Consider the following 20,783-nt stretch of genomic DNA (forward strand, 5'->3'; position numbering starts at 1 on the left):
AGAATTTTGTGATGGATGTGCAGTGGGTAAAACGCATAGACTGCCATTCAGGACTCGAATGAATCGACCAATGGTTACTGGTGAACAATTCCATGGTGATGTAAATGGACTTATGACTGTAGAATCTCTTGGAAAAACTCGTTACTATATACGTTTTAAAGATGAATTAAGCAAATTTTGAAAAATTTTCTTCCTGAAGCAGAAGAATGAAGTCAGCACTGTCTTGGAACAGTTCTTGAGTGAAGCGAAGACATATGGTCATATTGTTAAAACACTTCTGGTGTGATGGAGGAAAAGAATTTAACAACAAGAAGGTCTCAGAATTGTTCGCAAACAGAGGCTTCGAGCACTGCATCACCCCATCTTACACACCACAGCAATATGGTGTTGCCGAAAGAGAAAACTGAACTATTATGGAATGTGCATGTTCTAAGTTGAACCCCAGTAAACTGCCAATAGAACTATGGACAGAAGCATTAAATACTGCTACATACCTTTCGAATCGCACTGGGAAGTCCTGTATTGAAAACAAACCTCCATATGAACTGTGGTATGGACGACCAGTAGACAACCTGAATCATCTGAGAATCTTTGGAACAGAGTGTTACATGCATGTAAACAAGAATTTTCGCACAAAGTTTGATGACAAGGCTGTGCGTGGACGTCTGGCTGGATATGTGAATGATAGAGATGGCTTCAGGGTCTGGATTCCATCTCAGGGGAAGGTTGTGCTAAGCCATGATGTGAAATTTAAGGCTGAAGTTGTATGTAATCTGCAGACCAATGTTACTGAACTTGAAGTCGCTCAGGATGAAACCATTAGACAAAGTGAACCTAATGAGACTTCTGGTGAGGAAAAGGAATCAGAAAATGTCAGTCATAACAAAAGGACAGAAGGATTAAGTGAGGGGGAAGAAGATTTAGATACAACGTCAAGTTCCAGAGGAAGTACAGGTTTAAGTGAGAAACGAAGAAGCAAATGTGAGAGGGAAAAACCAGAATGGATGACCAGAAGAGACTGTGTACATGGCTAGAACCCCTATAATCAGGGATAAGGATCCAAGCTCTTATACTGAAGCTTTGCAGCCTAGCAATAAAGTTCAACGGCTGGAGGCTATTCATGAAGAATTGAAGTCCCTCAAAGAGAATAGTACTTTGGTATTAGTTGAGTGCCCAAATGATGCACAGGTTTTGCAGAATCGTTGGGTCTTGCATAAGAAAACTGCAAAAAATGGGAATGTACATTTCAAGGGTCGACTTGTGGCCAAAGGACATGTACAAAGGCAGGGAATTGACTATGAAGAAACATTCAGCCCTGTTGCACGCTATGATACAATTCGAACCCTGTTGGCAGTAGCTGCTGCACAGAAAATGAAACTCGACCAGTTTGACATCAAAACAGCTTTTCTCACTGGTGTACTAGAAGAAGGTGTATACAGTGAACAACTTGAAGGTTTTGAAGATGATAGTGGACGTGTATGTTTACTGAAGAAAAGTCTGTATGGTCTCAAGCAGGCACCACGTTGTTGGAACAAGCGTTTTATATACATCATGAACAAAGCTGGATTTGAAAACAGTAGGGCTGATCCGTGTCTCTTCTACCATTGGAGCAACAAAAATTTTTTATATGTTGCAATCTATGTTGGTGATGGAAATGTTGAAGTTGGAGTTTCATACAACTAGAGAATCTCTCAACAACTTTTTAGGCATGAAGATACATCAAAATGAAGAGGGGTCAATAGCAAATTAATTGAGAGGACTATACAACAGAATTCTGAAGAGATTTGGAATGAATGAAGCTAATGGAGTTTCTACTCCAATTGGACGTGGTGAAAATGATGTCAAGGAGAAGATCACAGCCATAGTTCCTTATCGTGAAGCGGTGGGATGTCTGATGTATTTGACTACAGTCTCCCATCAGGATATTGCGTTTGCAGTGAACAAAGCGGCTAGAACCATTGAAGATCCTACTATTGAAGACTGGAATCGAGTGAAAAGCATTTTTAAATACCTGATGAATATGATGCCTTGTGGAATTATTTACAAGAACTATTCGGTTTGTTTAAAAGTCTACAGTGATGCTGATTATGCTGGTGACAAGGACACAACAATAGTTGTTGTCGCAACACTCTCCCATGGGGCTGTATCATGGACCAGTCAATTACAAAAGACAGTGGCAACATCCACTATGGAAGCAGAAATAGTATCAGCCAGTGAAGGAGCAAAGGAATTGCTCTGGCTGAGAAGGTTGCAGTGTGAACTGATTGGAACATCCAAACAACTGAAGCCTCCCACACTCTTATGTTGACAATGCAAGTACAGTGAAGTTATCTAAAAATCCAACGTATCATCGAATGTCGAAGCACATTGAAGTCCACCACTTTTACGTCAGAGAGAGAGAGAGAGAGAGATTTTTGAATGGGGATCTTGGATTAGAACACATTGACGGGACATATCAACTAGTTGATCTACTAACCAAGCCATTGGAAACGGTCTGATTCGAAATGCTGTGTGAAGGAACTGGAGTGCAGAAGATTAAATCCGTGTGACATTTAGTGTTTTTTTATCGTAATTTTTATTTGGGGCTTAACAATAGCAGAAATGACTAGATGTGTCAGTGTTGAGAAGGAAGAAAATATTTTTACTTAGCGAGAGTGACAGGAAACACACTGGAGATAATCTGAACAATCAGCATCTCTGTGACGAAAACATGTAGCATAAACGGATAAAATTCGAAAGCATTGTACTACTGTCTAATATGCTATCACGAAACATTGTTACTTTCACTCTTCCATGCTACTGGTACTTCGAAAAGCGCTAGTTTTTCACCTTTCGATAAACACTTTTTTTCGTCGCCATAGAACGTACAGTATCTGAGAATTGGACGAAAACATTTCTAGAAGAAAATATGTTGATCATTAAAATGTGTTTTCAATACGTCACAGAAAGTATCGAAAAAAATAGTTGGTAAGTGAGTATCACCATTTACGATTTATGGTAATCGTATGTTTGTTGTTGTTGTTATGGTCTTCTGTCCTGAGACTGGTTTGATGCAACTCTCCGTGCTACTCTATCCTGTGCAAGCTTCTTCATCTCCCAGCACCTACTGCGACCTACATCCTTCTGTAACTGCTTAGTGTATTCATCTCTTGGTCTCCCTCTACGACTTTTAGCCTCCACGCTGCCCTCCAATACTAAATTGGTGATCCCTTGATGCCTCAGAACATGTCCTACCAACCGATCCCTTCTTCTAGTCAAGTTGTCCTACAAACTCCTCTTCTCCCCAGTTCTATTCAATACCTCCTCATTAGTAATGTGATCTACCCATCTAATCTTCAGGATTCTTCTATAGCACCACATTTCTTTCTCCTGATAACGACGTCCTCTTGAGTAGTCTCTCCTGGAGATCCGAACGGGGGACTATTTTACCTCCGTAATATTTTACCCAAGAGGACGCCATCATCATTTGACCCTACAGTAAAGCTGCATGTCCTCGGGAAAAATTACAGCTGTAGTTTCCCCTTGCTTTCAGCCGTTCGCAGTACCAGCACAGCAAGGCCGTTTTGGTTAGTGTTACAAGGCCAGATCAGTCAATCATCCAGACTGTTGTCCCTGCAACTACTGAAATGGCTGCTGCCCCTCTTCAGGATCCACACGTTTGTCTGGCCTCTCAACAGATACCCCTCCGTTGTGGTTGCACCTACGGTACGGCCATCTGTATCACTGAGGCACGCAAGCCACCCCACCAACGGCAAGGTCCGTGGTTCCGTGGCATGTTTAATGCCAGTCAATTTTGTACTTTTCATTCAATTTTTTCCACTATTCAGTCTCATTGTTCCAGTTATTCGTCATTACAATCTGGATTTTGTTGCTCAGCTATCGAAAAGTTGTGTTTTCTGATGAGTCATTTACCACTGCTAAGTGCCATGGCAGCAGGCGAGGCGTCGATCCTCAGGTGACCACTATTTAGTTACTTTCGCAAGTAGAATTTAGCGCTACGTCTGAATGTTTTATTTGTGATGACAATCTTATGGCTGTGGAAGATCTGGCACGGCGAAGGATTGAAGATTCGTGTGAATCGTCAACACAGACGTGATTTGGCGATGAAGTGGTTAGATTAAGTGTCTTACAAAAGTGTGTGAAGTGTCAGAATGTTCAGATCACTAGACTTAGTGCAAAACTATTACAGGAAAAGGAAAGTGCCTACAGACAGCGACAGAAACTGTATCAGAAGGATCAAGTGAACAAGGACAAACGAATGTTGAAGTCTGTAGGTATGTATTACATTCACTTCTGTTGTTAGTCACTTAATTTCCCTTGTTCCCTTCGTGTGATGACATTATTTTTTAGCACTGTGTTCACTGACAGATCGTTTGAAAATTATTCAAATATTTGGTTTTGCGTGAAATGTAATGTAATCAGTTCATTATAAAGTTTTCAACATATTTCTACCACTATTTGGCAGTTGGTTGTCCCACTTAGAATAATAAAAGATGTGGCAACAGGCGACAATGACAAACACAGTAGGCCTACAGAACGATAAATGAGCTGTCGATCGCTTTCGCATGTAGAGGTACATCTCTGTGCTTCTTAAGTGTGAATCTGTGTGTTTATATTCTTTTGATATCAACGTGGTAAGTCGCAATTCTATCCAACGTCACAAGTGTTTCTTCACGAATGTGTTATAGCTTGCCACTCGATTAATGGTTTTTGTCCATACTTGCGCTTATTTTAGAATCATTTTTAGACACATATATGCCTTCTGATACTACACAAACCCTTGGAGGCAAGAAAATAACTCAAATATTCCGTAAATTACGTAGGAAAATGATTCAAAACAAACATTATGCTTACGACGCGTCTGACGTTCATCTTACTCGCCGCTTGGAGCGCTAGTGTCGCTCCATCTGTCAAACAGCAACAGCTTTTACAGCAGTGAGTGTCGCGACTGTTTTGTTAGACTGTGGTACTTAAAGTTAGATGCCGGCCATCGCTAGTGGAGAGGTAGACGGGTAGGTTGGCAGGCCTACCTGTTGCGCGCGAGGCTGAGTTCGGTGAGCGCGGGCAGCCCTGCTGCGGTGAGCCCCTGCGCGGGCAGCGCCACCAGCCGGTTGTGGCTGGCGTCGAGGGCGCGCAGCGACGGCAGCCGCGCCACCGCCTCCGGCAGCTCCTCCAGCACGTTGTGTGACATGTCCAGCGTCTCCAGGTCCCTGCCAGCAACAGCACGCCCGTAAGCAAGCACACACACACAAAACACTAGAGTTGTAATAGGTTTATTTATCGTGTGGCATTTTTACAAATCACTTTAATAAACATTCATAAATCAACATCTAGGCAACAGATATAGTTAATTGAACTATCAGTCATATTGAGGAAGTCCTCAAATTTACGTGTGGAAGCACTTAGTGAACATGCATCCATTACACTGAGGTGGCAAAATGGATGGGGTACCTTCTACACTACTGGCCATTAAAATTGCTACACCAAGAAGAAATGCAGATGATAAACGAGTATTCATTGGACAAATATATTATACTAGAACTGACATGTGATTACATTTTCACGCAATTTGAGTGCACAGATCCTGAGAAATCAGTACCCAGAACAACCACCTCTGGCCGTAATAACGGCCTTGATACGCCTGGGCATTCTACATCTACATCTACATTTATACTCCGCAAGCCACCCAACGGTGTGTGGCGGAGGGCACTTTACGTGCCACTGTCATTACCTCCCTTTTCTGTTCCAGTCGCGTATGGTTCGCGGGAAGAACGACTGTCTGAAAGCCTCCGTGCGTGTTCGAATGTCTCTAATTTTACATTCGTGACCTCCTCGGGAGGTATAAGTAGGGGGAAGCAATATATTCGATACATCCAGAAACGCACCCTCTCGAAACCTGGCGAGCAACCTACACCGCGATGCAAAACGCCTCTCTTGCAGAGTCTGCTACTTGAGTTTGCTTAACATCTCCGTAACACTATCACGGTTACCAAATAACCCTGTGACGAAACGCGCCGCTCTTCATTGGATCTTCTCTATCTCCTCCGTCAACCCGACCTGGTACGGATCCCACACTGATGGGCAATACTCAGGTATAGGTCAAACGAGTGTTTTGTAAGCCACCTCCTTTGTTGATGGACTACATTTTCTAAGCACTCTCCCAATGAATCTCAACCTGGTACCCGCCTTACCAACAATTAATTTTATATGATCATTCCACTTCAAATCGTTCCGCATGCATACTCCCAGATATTTTACAGAAGTAACTGCTACCAGTGTTTGTTCCGCTATCATACAGTATAATCATACAATAAAGGATCCTTCTTTCTATGTATTCGCAATACATTACATTTGTCTATGCTAAGGGTCAGTTGCCACTCCCTGCACCAAGTGCCTATCCGCTGCAGATCTTCCTGCATTTCGCTACAATTTTCTAATGCTGCAACTTCCCTGTATACTACAACATCATCCGCGAAAAGCAGCATGGAACTTCCGACACTATCTACTAGGTCATTTATATATATTGTGAAAAGCAATGGTCCCATAACACTCCCCTGTGGCACGCCAGAAGTTACTTTAACGTCTGTAGACGTATCTCCGTTGATAACAACATGCTGTGTTCTGTTTGCTAAAATCTCTTCAATCCAGCCACACAACTGGTCTGATATTCCATAGGCTCTTACTTTGTTTATCAGGCGACAGTGCGGAACTGTATCGAACGCCTTCCGAAAGTAAAGGAAAATAGCATCTACCTGGGAGCCTGTATCTAATATTTTCTGGGTCTCATGAACAAATAAAGCGAGTTGGGTCTCACACAATCGCTGTTTCCTGAATCCATGTTGATTCCTACAGAGTAGATTCTGGGTTTCCAAAAACGACATGATACGCGAGCAAAAAACATGTTCTAAAATTCAACAACATTGAGTCAAACAGAGCTTGGATGGCGTGTACAAGTACAGCTGCTCATGCAGCTTCAACACGATATCACAGTTCATCAAGAGTAGTGACTGGTGTATTGCGACGAGCCAGTTGCTCGGTCACCATTGACCAGACGTTTTCGATTGGTGATAATCTGGAGAATGTGCTGGCCAGGGCAGCAGTCGAACATTTTCTGTGTTCAGAAAGGCCCGTATAGGACCTGCAACATGCGGACGTGCATTATCCTGCTGAAATGTATCGCGATAGGCTACAATCCGACCTTTATCAAAGTCGGAAACTTGATGGTACCATTTCTCCTCCTTACACGAGCCATCACAAGAACGTTTCACCAGGCAACGCCGGTCAACTGCTGTTTGTGTACGAGAAATCGGTTGGAAACTTTCCTCATGTCAGGAGGTTGTAGGTGTCGCCACCGGCGCCAACCTTGTGTTAATGCTCTGAAAAGCTTAATCATTTGCATATCACAGCATCTTCTTCCTGTCGGTTAAATTTCGCGTCTGTAGCACGTCATCTTCGTGGCGCAGCAATTTCAATGGCCAGTAGTGTAATACACTCCTGGAAATGGAAAAAAGAACACATTGACACCGGTGTGTCAGACCCACCATACTTGCTCCGGACACTGCAAGAGGGCTGTACAAGCAATGATCACACGCACGGCACAGCGGACACACCAGGAACAGCGGTGTTGGCCGTCGAATGGCGCTAGCTGCGCAGCATTTGTGCACCGCCGCCGCCAGTGTCAGCCAGTTTGCCGTGGCATACGGAGCTCCATCGCAGTCTTTAACACTGGTAGCATGCCGCGACAGCGTGGACGTGAACCGTATGTGCAGTTGACGGACTTTGAGCGAGGGCGTATAGTGGGCATGCGGGAGGCCGGGTGGACGTACCGCCGAATTGCTCAACACGTGGGGCGTGAGGTCTCCACAGTACATCGATGTTGTCGCCAGTGGTCGGCGGAAGGTGCAGGCGCCCGTCGACCTGGGACCGGACCGCAGCGACGCACGGATGCACGCCAAGACCGTAGGATCCTACGCAGTGCCGTATGGGACCGCACCGCCACTTCCCAGCAAATTAGGGACACTGTTGCTCCTGGGGTATCGGCGAGGACCATTCGCAACCATCTCCATGAAGCTGGGCTACGGTCCCGCACACCGTTAGGCCGTCTTCCGCTCACGCCCCAACATCGTGCAGCCCGCCTCCAGTGGTGTCGCGACAGGCGTGAATGGAGAGACGAATGGAGACGTGTCGTCTTCAGCGATGAGAGTCGCTTCTGCCTTGGTGCCAATGATGGTCGTATGCGTGTTTGGCGCCGTGCAGGTGAGCGCCACAATCAGGACTGCATATGACCGAGGCACACAGGGCCAACACCTGGCATCATGGTGTGGGGAGCGATCTCCTACACTGGCCGTACACCACTGGTGATCGTCGAGGGGACACTGAATAGTGCACGGTACATCCAAACCGTCATCGAACCCTTCGTTCTACCATTCCTAGACCGGCAAGGGAACTTGCTGTTCCAACAGGACAATGCACGTCTGCATGTATCCCGTGCCACCCAACGTGCTCTAGAAGGTGTAAGTCAACTACCCTGGCCAGCAAGATCTCCGGATCTGTCCCCCATTGAGCATGTTTGGGACTGGATGAAGCGTCGTCTCACGCGGTCTGCACGTCCAGCACGAACGCTGGTCCAACTGAGGCGCCAGGTGGAAATGGCATGGCAAGCCGTTCCACAGGACTACATCCAGCATCTCTACGATCGTCTCCATGGGAGAATAGCAGCCTGCATTGCTGCGAAAGGTGGATATACACTGTACTAGTGCCGACATTGTGCATGCTCTGTTGCCTGTGTCTATGTGCCTGTGGTTCTGTCAGTGTGATCATGTGATGTATCTGACCCCAGGAATGTGTCAATAAAGTTTCCCCTTCCTGGGACAATGAATTCACGGTGTTCTTATTTCAATTTCCAGGAGTGTAGTTTCCGTAAGATGTTATTTCAGATACAGAGTTTTGCAGCTGTCCTTCTCACGTGTTCCTTATAGCTTAATGCTCTTCTAAAGTAACACCTAGATACTTAGGAGTTTTATTGTGAGTTAAGGTGTCACTGTTGAAAGGAATTGTAAGTTCCCTGTTAGCAAGTGTTTTGTTCAGGGCATAACATGGAAGGTCTGTCTCAGTTGAACTACGCTGGGGATTCCATTTACGGAAATAATTCCCATTGCAACAAGATCATTTATTAGAGTATCATACTGCCTTTATGGACCTATTCAAATTGACAGACACAATGATTGCAGCTCTATAAATGGATTGTCGGCTGGTTACTAAATTTCAGTTGCATGTCATTAATCAAAAAAGTTTACAGGGTTCCATACTCAGGGAATGAGTACAGCGTATCATATACACGGATCTTGCATTGCCGCTCTTGGCAACGTCCTAGTCGAGGTGATTAGCTGTTGCTTTCCTCTGTCCTGCTATTAAGTATTGTGGTGTCACCGCCAGACACCACACTTGCTAGGTGGTAGCTTTTAAATCGGCCGCGGTCCGGTAGTATAAGTCGGACCCGCGTGTCGCCACTGTCAGTGATCGCAGACCGAGCGCCACCACACGGCAGGTCTAGAGAGACTTACTAGCACTCGCCCCAGTTGTACAGCCGACTTTGCTAGCGACGCCACACTGACAAATACGCTCTCATTTTCCGAGACGATAGTTAGCATAGCGTTCAGCTAAGTCAATTGCTACGACCTAGCAAGGCGCCATCACCAAGTTATATGGAGATGATAATACTGTATCAACAAGACCAATGTTCACCAATTGTGGATTAAAGTTAAGTATTCCAGCAGCTACGTACTTTTCTTTATAGCATTCATTACGTATCCTGTTTCAGACCTCACGCCAGCCTGCGTGAGTTTAAGCGCGTGCCTTTCAGCTTCCTCTCATTGTGTCTAGGCTGTCTTGCCTAGACACAACAAGTATCAAGTGTGTCTGTATCGTGTGATCGACTATGACGAGAGCCTGTCTACTGTAGTATTGGGTTTATGTTGTTCTGGATGAAGAGATGGGAGAGGATGAGGCCCAGTGAGCACATACCCTAGTCCTCTCGAATAGCACCAATCGGGTTGCCGAGCTTAAAGTTCCCATCCGATGAACGGATCACTATCAGCATTGTCACGTGCATTCTCTTCATGACACATTATGTAATGGTTAGGAATTTAATCCAGGACATTGGCACAGGCGTGCATTAGCCATCTCAGTTATGGAGGCGAGTATATCATAATAGGAATATAAAAACTTATCAGATTGACAAAAACATTGCTAAACGACCATAATATGCACTCTTCTTTTCTACAATATCAGCATTATTCTTATAACTTTGCCATCTACGGACGAAGACGCATCGTAAGCAGACACCTTGGACACTGTACACTATGTGATCAAAAGTATCCGGACACCTGACTGATAATGACTTGCAAGTTCGTGGCGTCCTCCATCGGTAATGCTGCAATTTAATATGGCGCTGGCCCACCCTTAGCCTTGATGACAGGTTCCACTCTCGCAGGCATACGTTCAGTCAGGTGCTGGAAGGTTTCTTGGGGAATGGCAGCCCATTCTTCATGGAGTGCTGCAATGAGGAGAGCTATCGATGTCGGTCGGTGTCGCCTGGCACGAAGTCGGCATTCCAAAACATCCCAAAGGTGTTCTCTAGGATTTAGGTCAGGACTCTGTGCAGGCCAGTCCATTACAGGGATGTTATTGTCGTGTAACCACTCCGCCACAGGCCGTGCGTTATGAACAGTTGCCCGATCGTGTTGAAAGATGCAATCGCCATCCCGAGTTGCTCTTCAACAGTGGGAAGCAAGGAGGTGCTTAAAACATCAAATTCTGTCATAGTGCCACGCAAAACAACAAGGGTTGCAAGCCCCCTACATGAAAAACACGACCACACCGTAACACCACCGCCTCCGAATTTTACTGTTGGCACTACACACGCTGGTAGATAACGTTCACCGGGAATTCGCCATACCCACACCCTGCCATCGGATCGCCACATTGTGTACCGTGATTTGTCACTCTACACAACGTTTTTCCACTGTTCAATCGTCCACTGTTTACGCTCCTTACACCAAGCGAAGCGTCGTTTGGCATTTAGCAGCGCGATGCGTAGCTTATGAGCAGCCGCTCGACCATGAAATCCAAGTTTTCTCACCTCCCACCTAACTGTCATAGTACTTGCTGTAGATCCTATTGCAGTTTGGAATTCCGGTGTGATGGTCTGGATAGACGTCTGCCTATTACGCATTACGACCTTCTTCAACTGCCGGAGGTCTCTGTTAGTAACAGACGAGATCGGCCTATACGCGTTTGTGCTGTACGTGTCCCTTCACGTTTCCACTTCACTATCACATCGGAAACAGTGCACATACGGATGTTAAGGAGTGTGGAAATCACGCGTACATACGTATGACACAAGTGACACCCAATCACCTGACCACGTTCGAGGTCCGTGAGTTCCGCGGAGCGCCCCATTCTGCTCTTACACGATGTCTAGTGACTATTGAGGTCGCTGATATGGAGTACCTGGCAGTAGCTCCCAGCATAATGCACCTAATATGAAAGACGCATGTTTTTGGGGGTGTCCGGATACTTTTGATCACATAGTGTAGACTTCGCAGCTGTGTCACAAGCAGCGGTAACTACATCATGTGACTGCCGGCGCCGCGCTGCTGTCATGCACTGTGCAGCTGGTCCCGGCGGAGGTTCGAGTCCTCCCTCTGGCATTGGTGTGTGTGTTTGTCCTTAGGATAGTTTAGGTTAAGTAGTGTGTAAGCTTAGGGACTAATGACCTTAGCAGTTACTTCCCATAAGATTTCACATACATTTGAACATATTTTTGACTGCCGGCCACTCAAGTGCCCTTCCTGAGGAACTATGAATACGGCAATGTAACCAGCCGCAGAGCAGGCGGAAGTCAGTCATTCGGGTTAGTGATGCCGCTGAGTAAGGATGTTATCAAGCGTCAGTCTGTCGGCAGTTGGCGAGTGTTTGTACGTTGTCTATCGCAGTCAGTCTCCCTGCAACGACGAACCCTGCTATGTTAACGGACGGTGAGATGGATATTTCAGGGTGATTCAAAAAGAATACCACAACTTTAAAAATGTGTATTTAATGAAAGAAACATAATATAACCTTCTGTTATACATCATTAGAAAGACTATTTAAAAAGGTTTTTTTTCACTCAAAAACAAGTTCAGAGATGTTCAATATGGCCCCCTCCAGACACTCGAGCAATATCAACCCAATACTCCAACTCGTTCCACACACTCTGTGCATATCAGGCGTAACAGTTTGGATAGCTGCTGTTATTTCTCGTTTCAAATCATCAATGGTGGCTGGGAGAGGTGGCCGAAACACCATATCCTTAACATACCCCCATAAGAAAAAATCGCAGGGGGTAAGATCAGGGCTTCTTGGAGGCCAGTGATGAAGTGCTCTGTCACGGGCTGCCTGGCGGCCGATCCATCGCCTCGGGTAGTTGACGTTCAGGTAGTTACGGACAGATAAGTGCCAATGTGGTGGCGCTCCATCCTGTTGAAATATGAATTGTTGTGCTTCTTGTTCGAGCTGAGGGAACAGCCAGTTCTCTAACATCTCCATATACTGTAGTCCAGTTACAGTAGCACCTTCGAAGAAAAAGGGACCAAAAACTTTATTGGCTGAAATGGCACAGAAAACGTTCACCTTAGGCGAGTCACGTTCATATTGAGTTGTTTCCCGCGGATTCTCAGTGCCCCATATACAGACATTGTGACGGTTGACTTTCCTGTTAGTGTGGAAAGTTGCTTCATCACTAAACACAATCTTTGAAATGAAAGATTCATCTGTTTCCATTTGAGCAAGGATAAAATCACAGAAATCGATTCTTTTAATCTTATCAGCTGCAGACAGTGTTTGAACCAATTTCAGACGATAAGGTTTCATAACTAACCTTTTTCGTAGGACTCGCCATACAGTTGATTGTGGAATTTGCAGCTCTGCTAGCTCTGCGAGTCGATTTTCCTGGGCTGCGAACAAATGCTTGCTGGATGCATGCTACATTGTCATCACTCGTTCTCGGCCGTCCAGAACTTTTCCCTTTGCACAAACACCCATTCTCTGTAAACTGTTTATACCAACGTTTGATACACCACCTATCAGGAGGTTTAACACCATACTTCGTTCGAAATGCACGCTGAACAACTGTCGTCGATTCACTTCTGCCGTACTCAATAACACAAAAAGCTTTCTGTTGAGCGGTCGCCATCTTAGCATCAACTGACGCTGACGCCTAGTCAACAGCGCCTCAAGCGAACAAATGTACAACTAAATGAAACTTTATAGCTCCCTTAATTCGCCGACAGATAGTGCTTAGCTCTGCCTTTTGTCGTTGCAGAGTTTTAAATTCCTAAAGTTGTGGTATTCTTTTTGAATCACCCTGTACAGTGGAAACTAATCCGTTTATCATGCTATTGCAGACTCCGAGAATGAGGCTCACCAAATGCTTTCCACTTCGAGAAATACGTTGAAATGCAAGAGGTCTGTGAGTACTTTGACTCTCTATCTCTGTTGTGTGGCGTTTCGCCGCTGGGTGCAAGTATTTTTATGTGACGCCGTCCAGGCGTCTTACACGTCAGTGGTGATGGGATGATGATGAGAACAACACAGCACCCAGCCCTTTCAGTTGATACTGGGCCCCAGTGACCCCACAGCTGCCTAGGCGACTGCTTCTTCAACTGCAGATGTGCGAAATTCGCCACAGGGGAATATAGCGAAACAAATACCTGCCCAGACAGATAATTAAGTACAGTTCAGGGAAATAACGAAATAATGCATTAAGTTTTCGCAACTCTCCGTTTCACATTTTTGTGTAAGTGGGAGTTTTCGTGCTTTTCCTTTTTTTTTCGGACAAACGTACAAGATCCATAACAGGTGTATTAGTTCACGAATTTACTTGTGGGCTAAAAACCAGATATTCTTATGCTGCACCCGCACAACAACTTGTGCTAACTGTACACTTCCTTGTTAAATGTTCGCTTGTACGAGGGTAATCCCAAAAGTAAGGTGGCCTATTTTTTTTAAAAGTACATGGACCTGTTTATTTCTACAATGGCTTACATCAGTTTACAGCTAGAACATTTAGCTATTTTTCGACTTAATCACCGTTTCTGTCGATGCATTTTTGTAGACGTTGTGGCAGTTTTTTATGCCCATGTCATACCAGTTCGCCGCTATACTGTTCAGGAAGTTATGAACCTCTTCTTTCACCTACTCATCGGAGCTGAATCGCTTTCTGGCGAAATGTTCTTTTAACCTAAGGAACAGGTGATAGTCACTGGGCGCCAAGTCAGGACTATAGGGTGGGTGGGTGATTGTGTTCCACTGAAACTGTTGCAGGAGAGCAACGGTTTGCCGAGCGATGTGTGGACGAGCGTTGTCATGGAGAATGTGTACGCTCTTGCTCAACATTCCTCTTCTCTGGTTCTGAATTGCCCGTTTGAATTTTTTCAGAGTCTCACAGTACCTGTCAGCGTTAATTGTGCTCCCAGTTGGCATAAAGTCGACCAACAATACCCCTTTCCGATCCCAAAAAACGGTTCTCATGACTTTACCGGCAGACTGTGTTTGTTTGAATTTCCGCGGCTTTGGCGAAGAAGGATGCCGCCATTGACGTGATTGTTGCTTGGTCTCAGGTGTAAAAAGGGTATGTCCAGGTTTCGTCACCCGTGACAATGGAGTCCAGAAAGTTGTCCTGTTCGGCTGCAAGGCGGTGAAGAAATGCGCGGGAAGCATCATCTCGTTGCCGCATGTGGTCCTCAGTCAGCATGTGTGGCATCCATCTTGCGCACACCTTCCGGTAGTTCAGTGTTTCCGTTAAAATTCTGTGAGCGGTGCTTCAGGAAACCTTAGGAACCAACGTCGGAGATCATCCAGGGTGATCCCCAGATCTTCACGCATGCTTTGCTCAACCTTCAACACTGTCTCCTCAGAAATTGACGGTCTCCCGCTCCTTTGTTCGTCGTGAATTTCGGTCCGTCCAGCTGCAAACTCTCTACACCACTTACGAACATTTTTGACATCCATGCACGACTCACCCATACGCTCCCGTCAATTGGCGATGGACTTCAATCGACGCAATGCCCTTTGCGCTCAAAAACCGAATAATTGCGCGCAATTCGCACTTGGCGGTGACATCCCACGGAAGTTCTATTCTCAACGGCTGCCAAGCCAAGACTGAGCGCCTCAGCGCGGCGTGCACATGTTTACACACAGCGCGTGAAGCACTAGTCATAACAGTGTGACCAACTGCCACACAAACAGAGTTCTATATTTATAAAAAAAAAAAATAGGAGACCTTAGTTTTGGTATTACCCTCGTAGTAAGACTTATTTGATTTCTTCACTCTCTCAATCGAAGCATATGTTCTCGGATGCCCTAGTTTCTTTGCGGCTAAATTTTCATGGTATTTTACTTTTATGTTCCCAGAATGAGAATTTCACTCCGTGGCGGATTGTGCCCTGAGATAAAACTTCCTGGCAGACAAAAAAATTTGCGCCAGACGGAGTCTCGAACTCGGGACCTTTGCCTTTCATAGGCAAATGCTGTTACTTTTCTTTTTTTTTGCATTTTGTTCGTTGTATTTGGTCTTAGCGGATGTCACATGACATCCGCTGAAGTTTGTTGTTGATGCCTTCAGTCAGTTTTTTATCAGAGAGACCAGCTAGCTCCCTGACCGAAAACGCTAAGCTACCGCGCCGGCTGCGCACTGAGCTACCCAAGCACGACTCGCGACCCGTCCTCACAGCTCTACTTTTCGTTTAGAATTTACAGTAGATTCAACATAGTTCATGTTCACACTGCAAACGAAAACCGATTTGCGCACAGTAAACAATCAACTCCAAACACAAAGTGCCGTTTGTGGAAACGATTAGATTCAAACATTAATGTCTACTAAAATGGTCACTTGACTAGAATACAAATAAGGCGCTGAGATCCATAAGGACGTAATGGACATCACCGTCGATCCCACATTTAAGTGAATGTCAGAGAAACTAGTGATACAGCTTTTGGAGAAGTTTCATATATACAGAACAGAAAATCTGACTCACCGCAAGATCAACAGATTTCAGAAGCATGAATAAATGCTACAATCTTACAGTGGACATTGATGTGTTTTGGGCCCTTATGACTCTATAACTAATGAGGAGGTATTGAATAGAATTGGGGAGAAGAGGAGTTTGTGGCACAACTTGACTAGAAGAAGGAATCGGTTGGTAGGACACGTTCCGAGGCATCAAGGGATCACCAATTTAGTACTGGAGGGCAGCGTGGAGGGTAAAAATCGTAGAGGGAGACCAAGAGATGAATACACTAAACAGATTCAGAAGGATGTGGGTTGCAGTAGGTACTGGGAGATGAAGAAGCTTGCACAGGATAGAGTAGCATGGAGAGCTGCATCAAACCAGTCTCAGGACTGAAGACCACAACAACATGACTCTAAGCACCTCAAATGTATTTCTGTATGATAAAATTCATAACTGAATATACTATAACCCATTCAGAAATCAACAAAATAGGTTTACTGTCAATACAACTTTAACATATACTGTCTTCCAGTCTAATTTTACTATGGTATATAATGAGTGAATTATCATACCTGAGGAGTGAGCTGTCATCTAGCACGATTTATGCTGAGCGAACGGGGATGAAAGTCTGCTACAGTGGGCTACCACCTGGTGGCACTCAACTTCTAGTTGAGAGGCAAGGGTCAGCTGTGCACATCGTGAACCGTGCACGTTGTTCATCAAATCCGCGTGATAATATTTGGCCCACAAGGCAATTACGTCAAACGAGTTACGCATGCGCAAAAGCTCCTTAATACGTGCACAACTGAAGGTGTGCTCTTGATCCTGATACCAAGTATCACGGAGTGTAGAAGAGGAGTAGCGCAGTAGATTTAAGTGGCGTATCTTTCACATTGAGGCATCAGTGTTACGCTGAACAGCATTCAAAGAAAAATAACCAATAAATCCGGAGGGCGTCGAAAGTTAGGGTTTTCACAAGCTCTTGCGCTCTTTCACAGAAGCCGCCACTGGGTAGTAAAGTACAAAATTGAGTAGATCAAATTACTTTCAGTCATTAGTTGGAAGATGAGCTACTGAAACATCTTAAACATTTAGGCAATTGTTTTTTGTCCACAAACAATAAGAATTCTTAAAATTAGTTTTTGATGTAGCAGAATATCAGTTCAACAGGAACAAGAAAACTGCAGACACTACATTTTTTGGGGGTTTCATGAAGTAGCATTCAGAATTTTCGTTATGGTGTGCCCAATGTATTAGCCACAATGAGGACAAGATTTCAACAGAGAGCAGTGAATTCTTATTTTGAAGACCTGTAAAAGCTCTGATATTACTGATCTATTTCTTTTTGTGTGTGTGTTCACATTTGCATTGTTTGTCCCTCTTCACTGTGTGTGGCGTTGGGAACATATCATTTTAAGCACTTTCATAAAATGTAATTAATGATTTAAAGTGCCTTACTTTGATTTATTTTTATGACCTTTTAGCAGTAATATCATATATTTTCACCATGAAGCAGTTTTATTGTAATTCGTTCATTTGATTCTTGTATACGTTCCAAAAAGTCTAATGTGTCCTCCATGGGGCCAACTAGCCCTGTTAAAGTGCATTGTCTATAGTTTGTGGAAGACGTAGCGTCCAACGAACCAACCTGGCTGCAATGTTTTTCGCTGGGGAATAATTTCCTATCTTATCCATTAGGCGACGGAGGCTGAGTCACATTGTTGATTGTAATCAGAAAAAACGTAATCCTTCCGCTGCTACAGACATGCTCTCTACATTACGTGGTGAGGGCAACTTTCGTTATGGCTGTGCAGTAAGACGGCCTTCCGCCGATATGAAACACTTATCCGATTTTTCGAAAACTTGGTTTTTCACACCGTACCATCTGATATCTTTGCTCAAATGAGGACTGATTTTGTTTTTGTTATATGCCATAGCTACTGCGCTGTAACAAATTAAGTAAAACATTGCGCAAAATATTACAGATTTTGCAGAGGTAAAAACATATTGCTTAAACTCTCAATATGGTTGATTTTGGTTCTAACATTTCAGTAAATTATACTGAACTTTTATTTAAAATTGAGAGCAGAATGGGATCTCATTTTGTTCTCGAGTTATTGGGTTTTATATCCGCTGGATAGTCGGGCGTCTCATGTACATTCACGTCTCTGTGCATTGAGACTCATGTGATCATAACTATCATCATACCTCACAAACGATGCAAGATATCGAAACGAGATTTGTTGCAAATGATAGCAAATATGCTGTATGATAAATACTCGAAATTTTTTTATTAATCGAGATATGTAAGTAATTCATCTGCAGCGAAGGCCCATAGTATTGCGGAAAAACGCAAGTAGCACGGAGATGCACGTTCACAGCAACTGGGCAATGCCGTAGCAGGACGTGCACACACGTCCACAGTGGCGAAAGGGTTAACATCTTGTTGTTGTTGTGCTCTTCAGTCCAAAGACTGGTTTGATACAGCCTTCCATGCTAATCTGTCCTGTGCAAGCTTCTTCATCTTCCAGTACCTACTGCAACCTACATCCTTCTGAATCTGTTTAGTGTATTCATCTCTTGGTCTCCCTCTACGATTTTTACCTTCCACGCTGCCCTCGAATACTAAACTGGTGATACCTTGATGCCTCAGAATATGCCCTACCAACCTATCCCTTCTTCTAGTCAAGTTGTGCAACAAATTTCTCTTCTCTCCAATTCTATTCAATACCTCCTCATTAGTTATGTGATCTACCCATCTAATCTTCAGCATTCTTCTGTAGCACCACATTTCGAAAGCTTCTATTCTCTTCTTGTCTAAACTATTTATCGTCCATGTTTCACTTCCATACATGGCTACACTCCATACAAATACTTTCAGAAAAGACTTTCTGACACTTAAATCTATACTCGATGTTAACAAATTTCTCTTCTTCAGAAACGCTTTCCTTGCCATTGCCAGTCTACATTTTACATCCTCTCTACTTCGACCATCATCAGTTATTTTGTTCCCCAAATAGTAAAACTCATTTACTACTTTAAGCGTCTCATTTCCTAATCTAATTCCCGCAGCATCACCCGATTTAATTTGACTACATTCCATTATCCTCGTTTTGCTTTTGTTGATGTTCATCTTGTATCCTCCCTTCAAGACACCATCCATTCCGTTCAACTGCTCTTCCAAGTCCTTTGCTGTCTCTGACAGAATTACAATGTCATCGACGAACCTTAAAGTTTTCATTTCTTCTCCATGGGTTTTAACACCTACTCCAAATATTTCTTTTGTTTCCTTTACTGCTTACTCAATATACAGATTGAATAACATCGGGGAGAGGCTACAACCCTGTCTCACTCCCTTCCCAACCACTGCTTCCCCTTCGTGCCCCTCGAATCTTATAACTGCCATCTGGTTTCTGTACAAATTGTAAACAGCCTTTCACTCCCTTTATTTTACCCCTGCCACCTTCAGAATTTGAAAGAGATTATTCCAGTCAACATTGTCAAAAGCTTTCTCTAAGTCTACAAATGCTAGAAACATAGGTTTGCCTTTCCTTAATCTATTTTCTAAGATAAGTCGTAGGGTCAGTATTGCCTCACGTGTTCCATAGAAGGCGGATATTAACATTTTCCAGTCTGGTCACACAAAGGCTGTTACTGTGGTTGCCAGCAAGCTTGCAGCGCACCTGGTGTCGGCGAGCGCGTCCTCGTCGACGGCGGCGATGTGGTTCCTGCTGAGGTCGCAGTGGCGCAGCAGTCGGGCGCCGCGCAGCATGGCGGCCGGCACGTGCTGCAGGCGGTTGCCGCGCAGCTGTAGGGAGCGCAGCTGCCGCGCCGCGCCGCCCAGCGACTCCACGCTCACCAGCCTGTGCGATCATATACCTTCAGCGTCGCTTCTCTTCCTGCCAGTATATCTCATCTTCAAGGGTTACTGTTTACTAATTACGAGGGCCGGACAATAAGTAAAAACAATTTCTTCTGCTCCTTAGTTAGCAACAGTAATATGATTAATCTCACTGTTGCAGTTGTACATTAGCTGTATTGGCCCAGGGCATAGCTGTATGAGGGGGGTCCCAAAAGTAACCGGAATCGTAATGCTGCACATCGTGTACTTGTAGTAGCAGGTTGCGCCGCCAGAAGGTTGTAGTAGGAACTCTGTTGAGTCATTCTGCCACGCAGCGTCACCCAACAGTGAGAAGTATGGTTTCTTTGGCAGTTATTTTAGTGTGCGCAGAGTGCAGACGTGACACGAGGAAATGGCTAGTTCTTACGAACAACGTGCGGCAGTGAAGTTTTGTTTCTTGCTCGGCAAGAATGCAGCAGAAACTGTTGCGATGATTCAGACAGCCTACAAAGCCTCTTAGTAAAACGCAAGTGTACGAATGGTTTTCTCGGTTTAAAAAGGGAGAAATGGTGGTTGAGGATCAGACCCGTTCCGGTGGACCTTCAATTGCATGAAGCGAAGGCAACATTGACAAAATCCGGGATCTCATCACTGAAGATCGACACAGGACAATTGACCAACTCGAGAACTTGTCCGGGTAGTCCTGGAGCTCAATTCAGCGCATCTTGACCATCGATTTGGGGATGCGAAGAGTGGCAGCAAAATTCGTGCCGAAGCTTCTTACTAGAGATCAAAGGTATCGTTGCGTTGAAGCCTGTCTCTAAATGAAGGACGCGTTCGAAGATGATCCACATTTTTTCAACAAAATCATTACAGGTGATGAGTCGTGG

At 44.6% G+C, this 20,783-nt stretch overlaps 1 protein-coding gene across 1 annotated transcript in view; it reads right to left on the reverse strand.

Annotated features, from left to right (window-relative positions):
* The window catches only part of LOC124593781 (protein artichoke), a 185,569-nt gene that overhangs the window by 32,763 nt on the left and 132,023 nt on the right, over nt 1–20,783 (reverse strand). The window contains exons 9-10 of the mRNA XM_047132130.1: nt 19,736–19,915; nt 5,031–5,210 (exon numbers count right to left, since the gene is read on the reverse strand). Coding sequence (XP_046988086.1) covers nt 5,031–5,210; nt 19,736–19,915 — 360 coding nt within the window. The remainder of the gene's footprint in view (nt 1–5,030; nt 5,211–19,735; nt 19,916–20,783) is intronic.

The sequence above is a fragment of the Schistocerca americana genome, chromosome 2, assembly GCF_021461395.2.
Source record: "Schistocerca americana isolate TAMUIC-IGC-003095 chromosome 2, iqSchAmer2.1, whole genome shotgun sequence".
Classification (NCBI taxonomy): domain Eukaryota; kingdom Metazoa; phylum Arthropoda; class Insecta; order Orthoptera; family Acrididae; genus Schistocerca; species Schistocerca americana.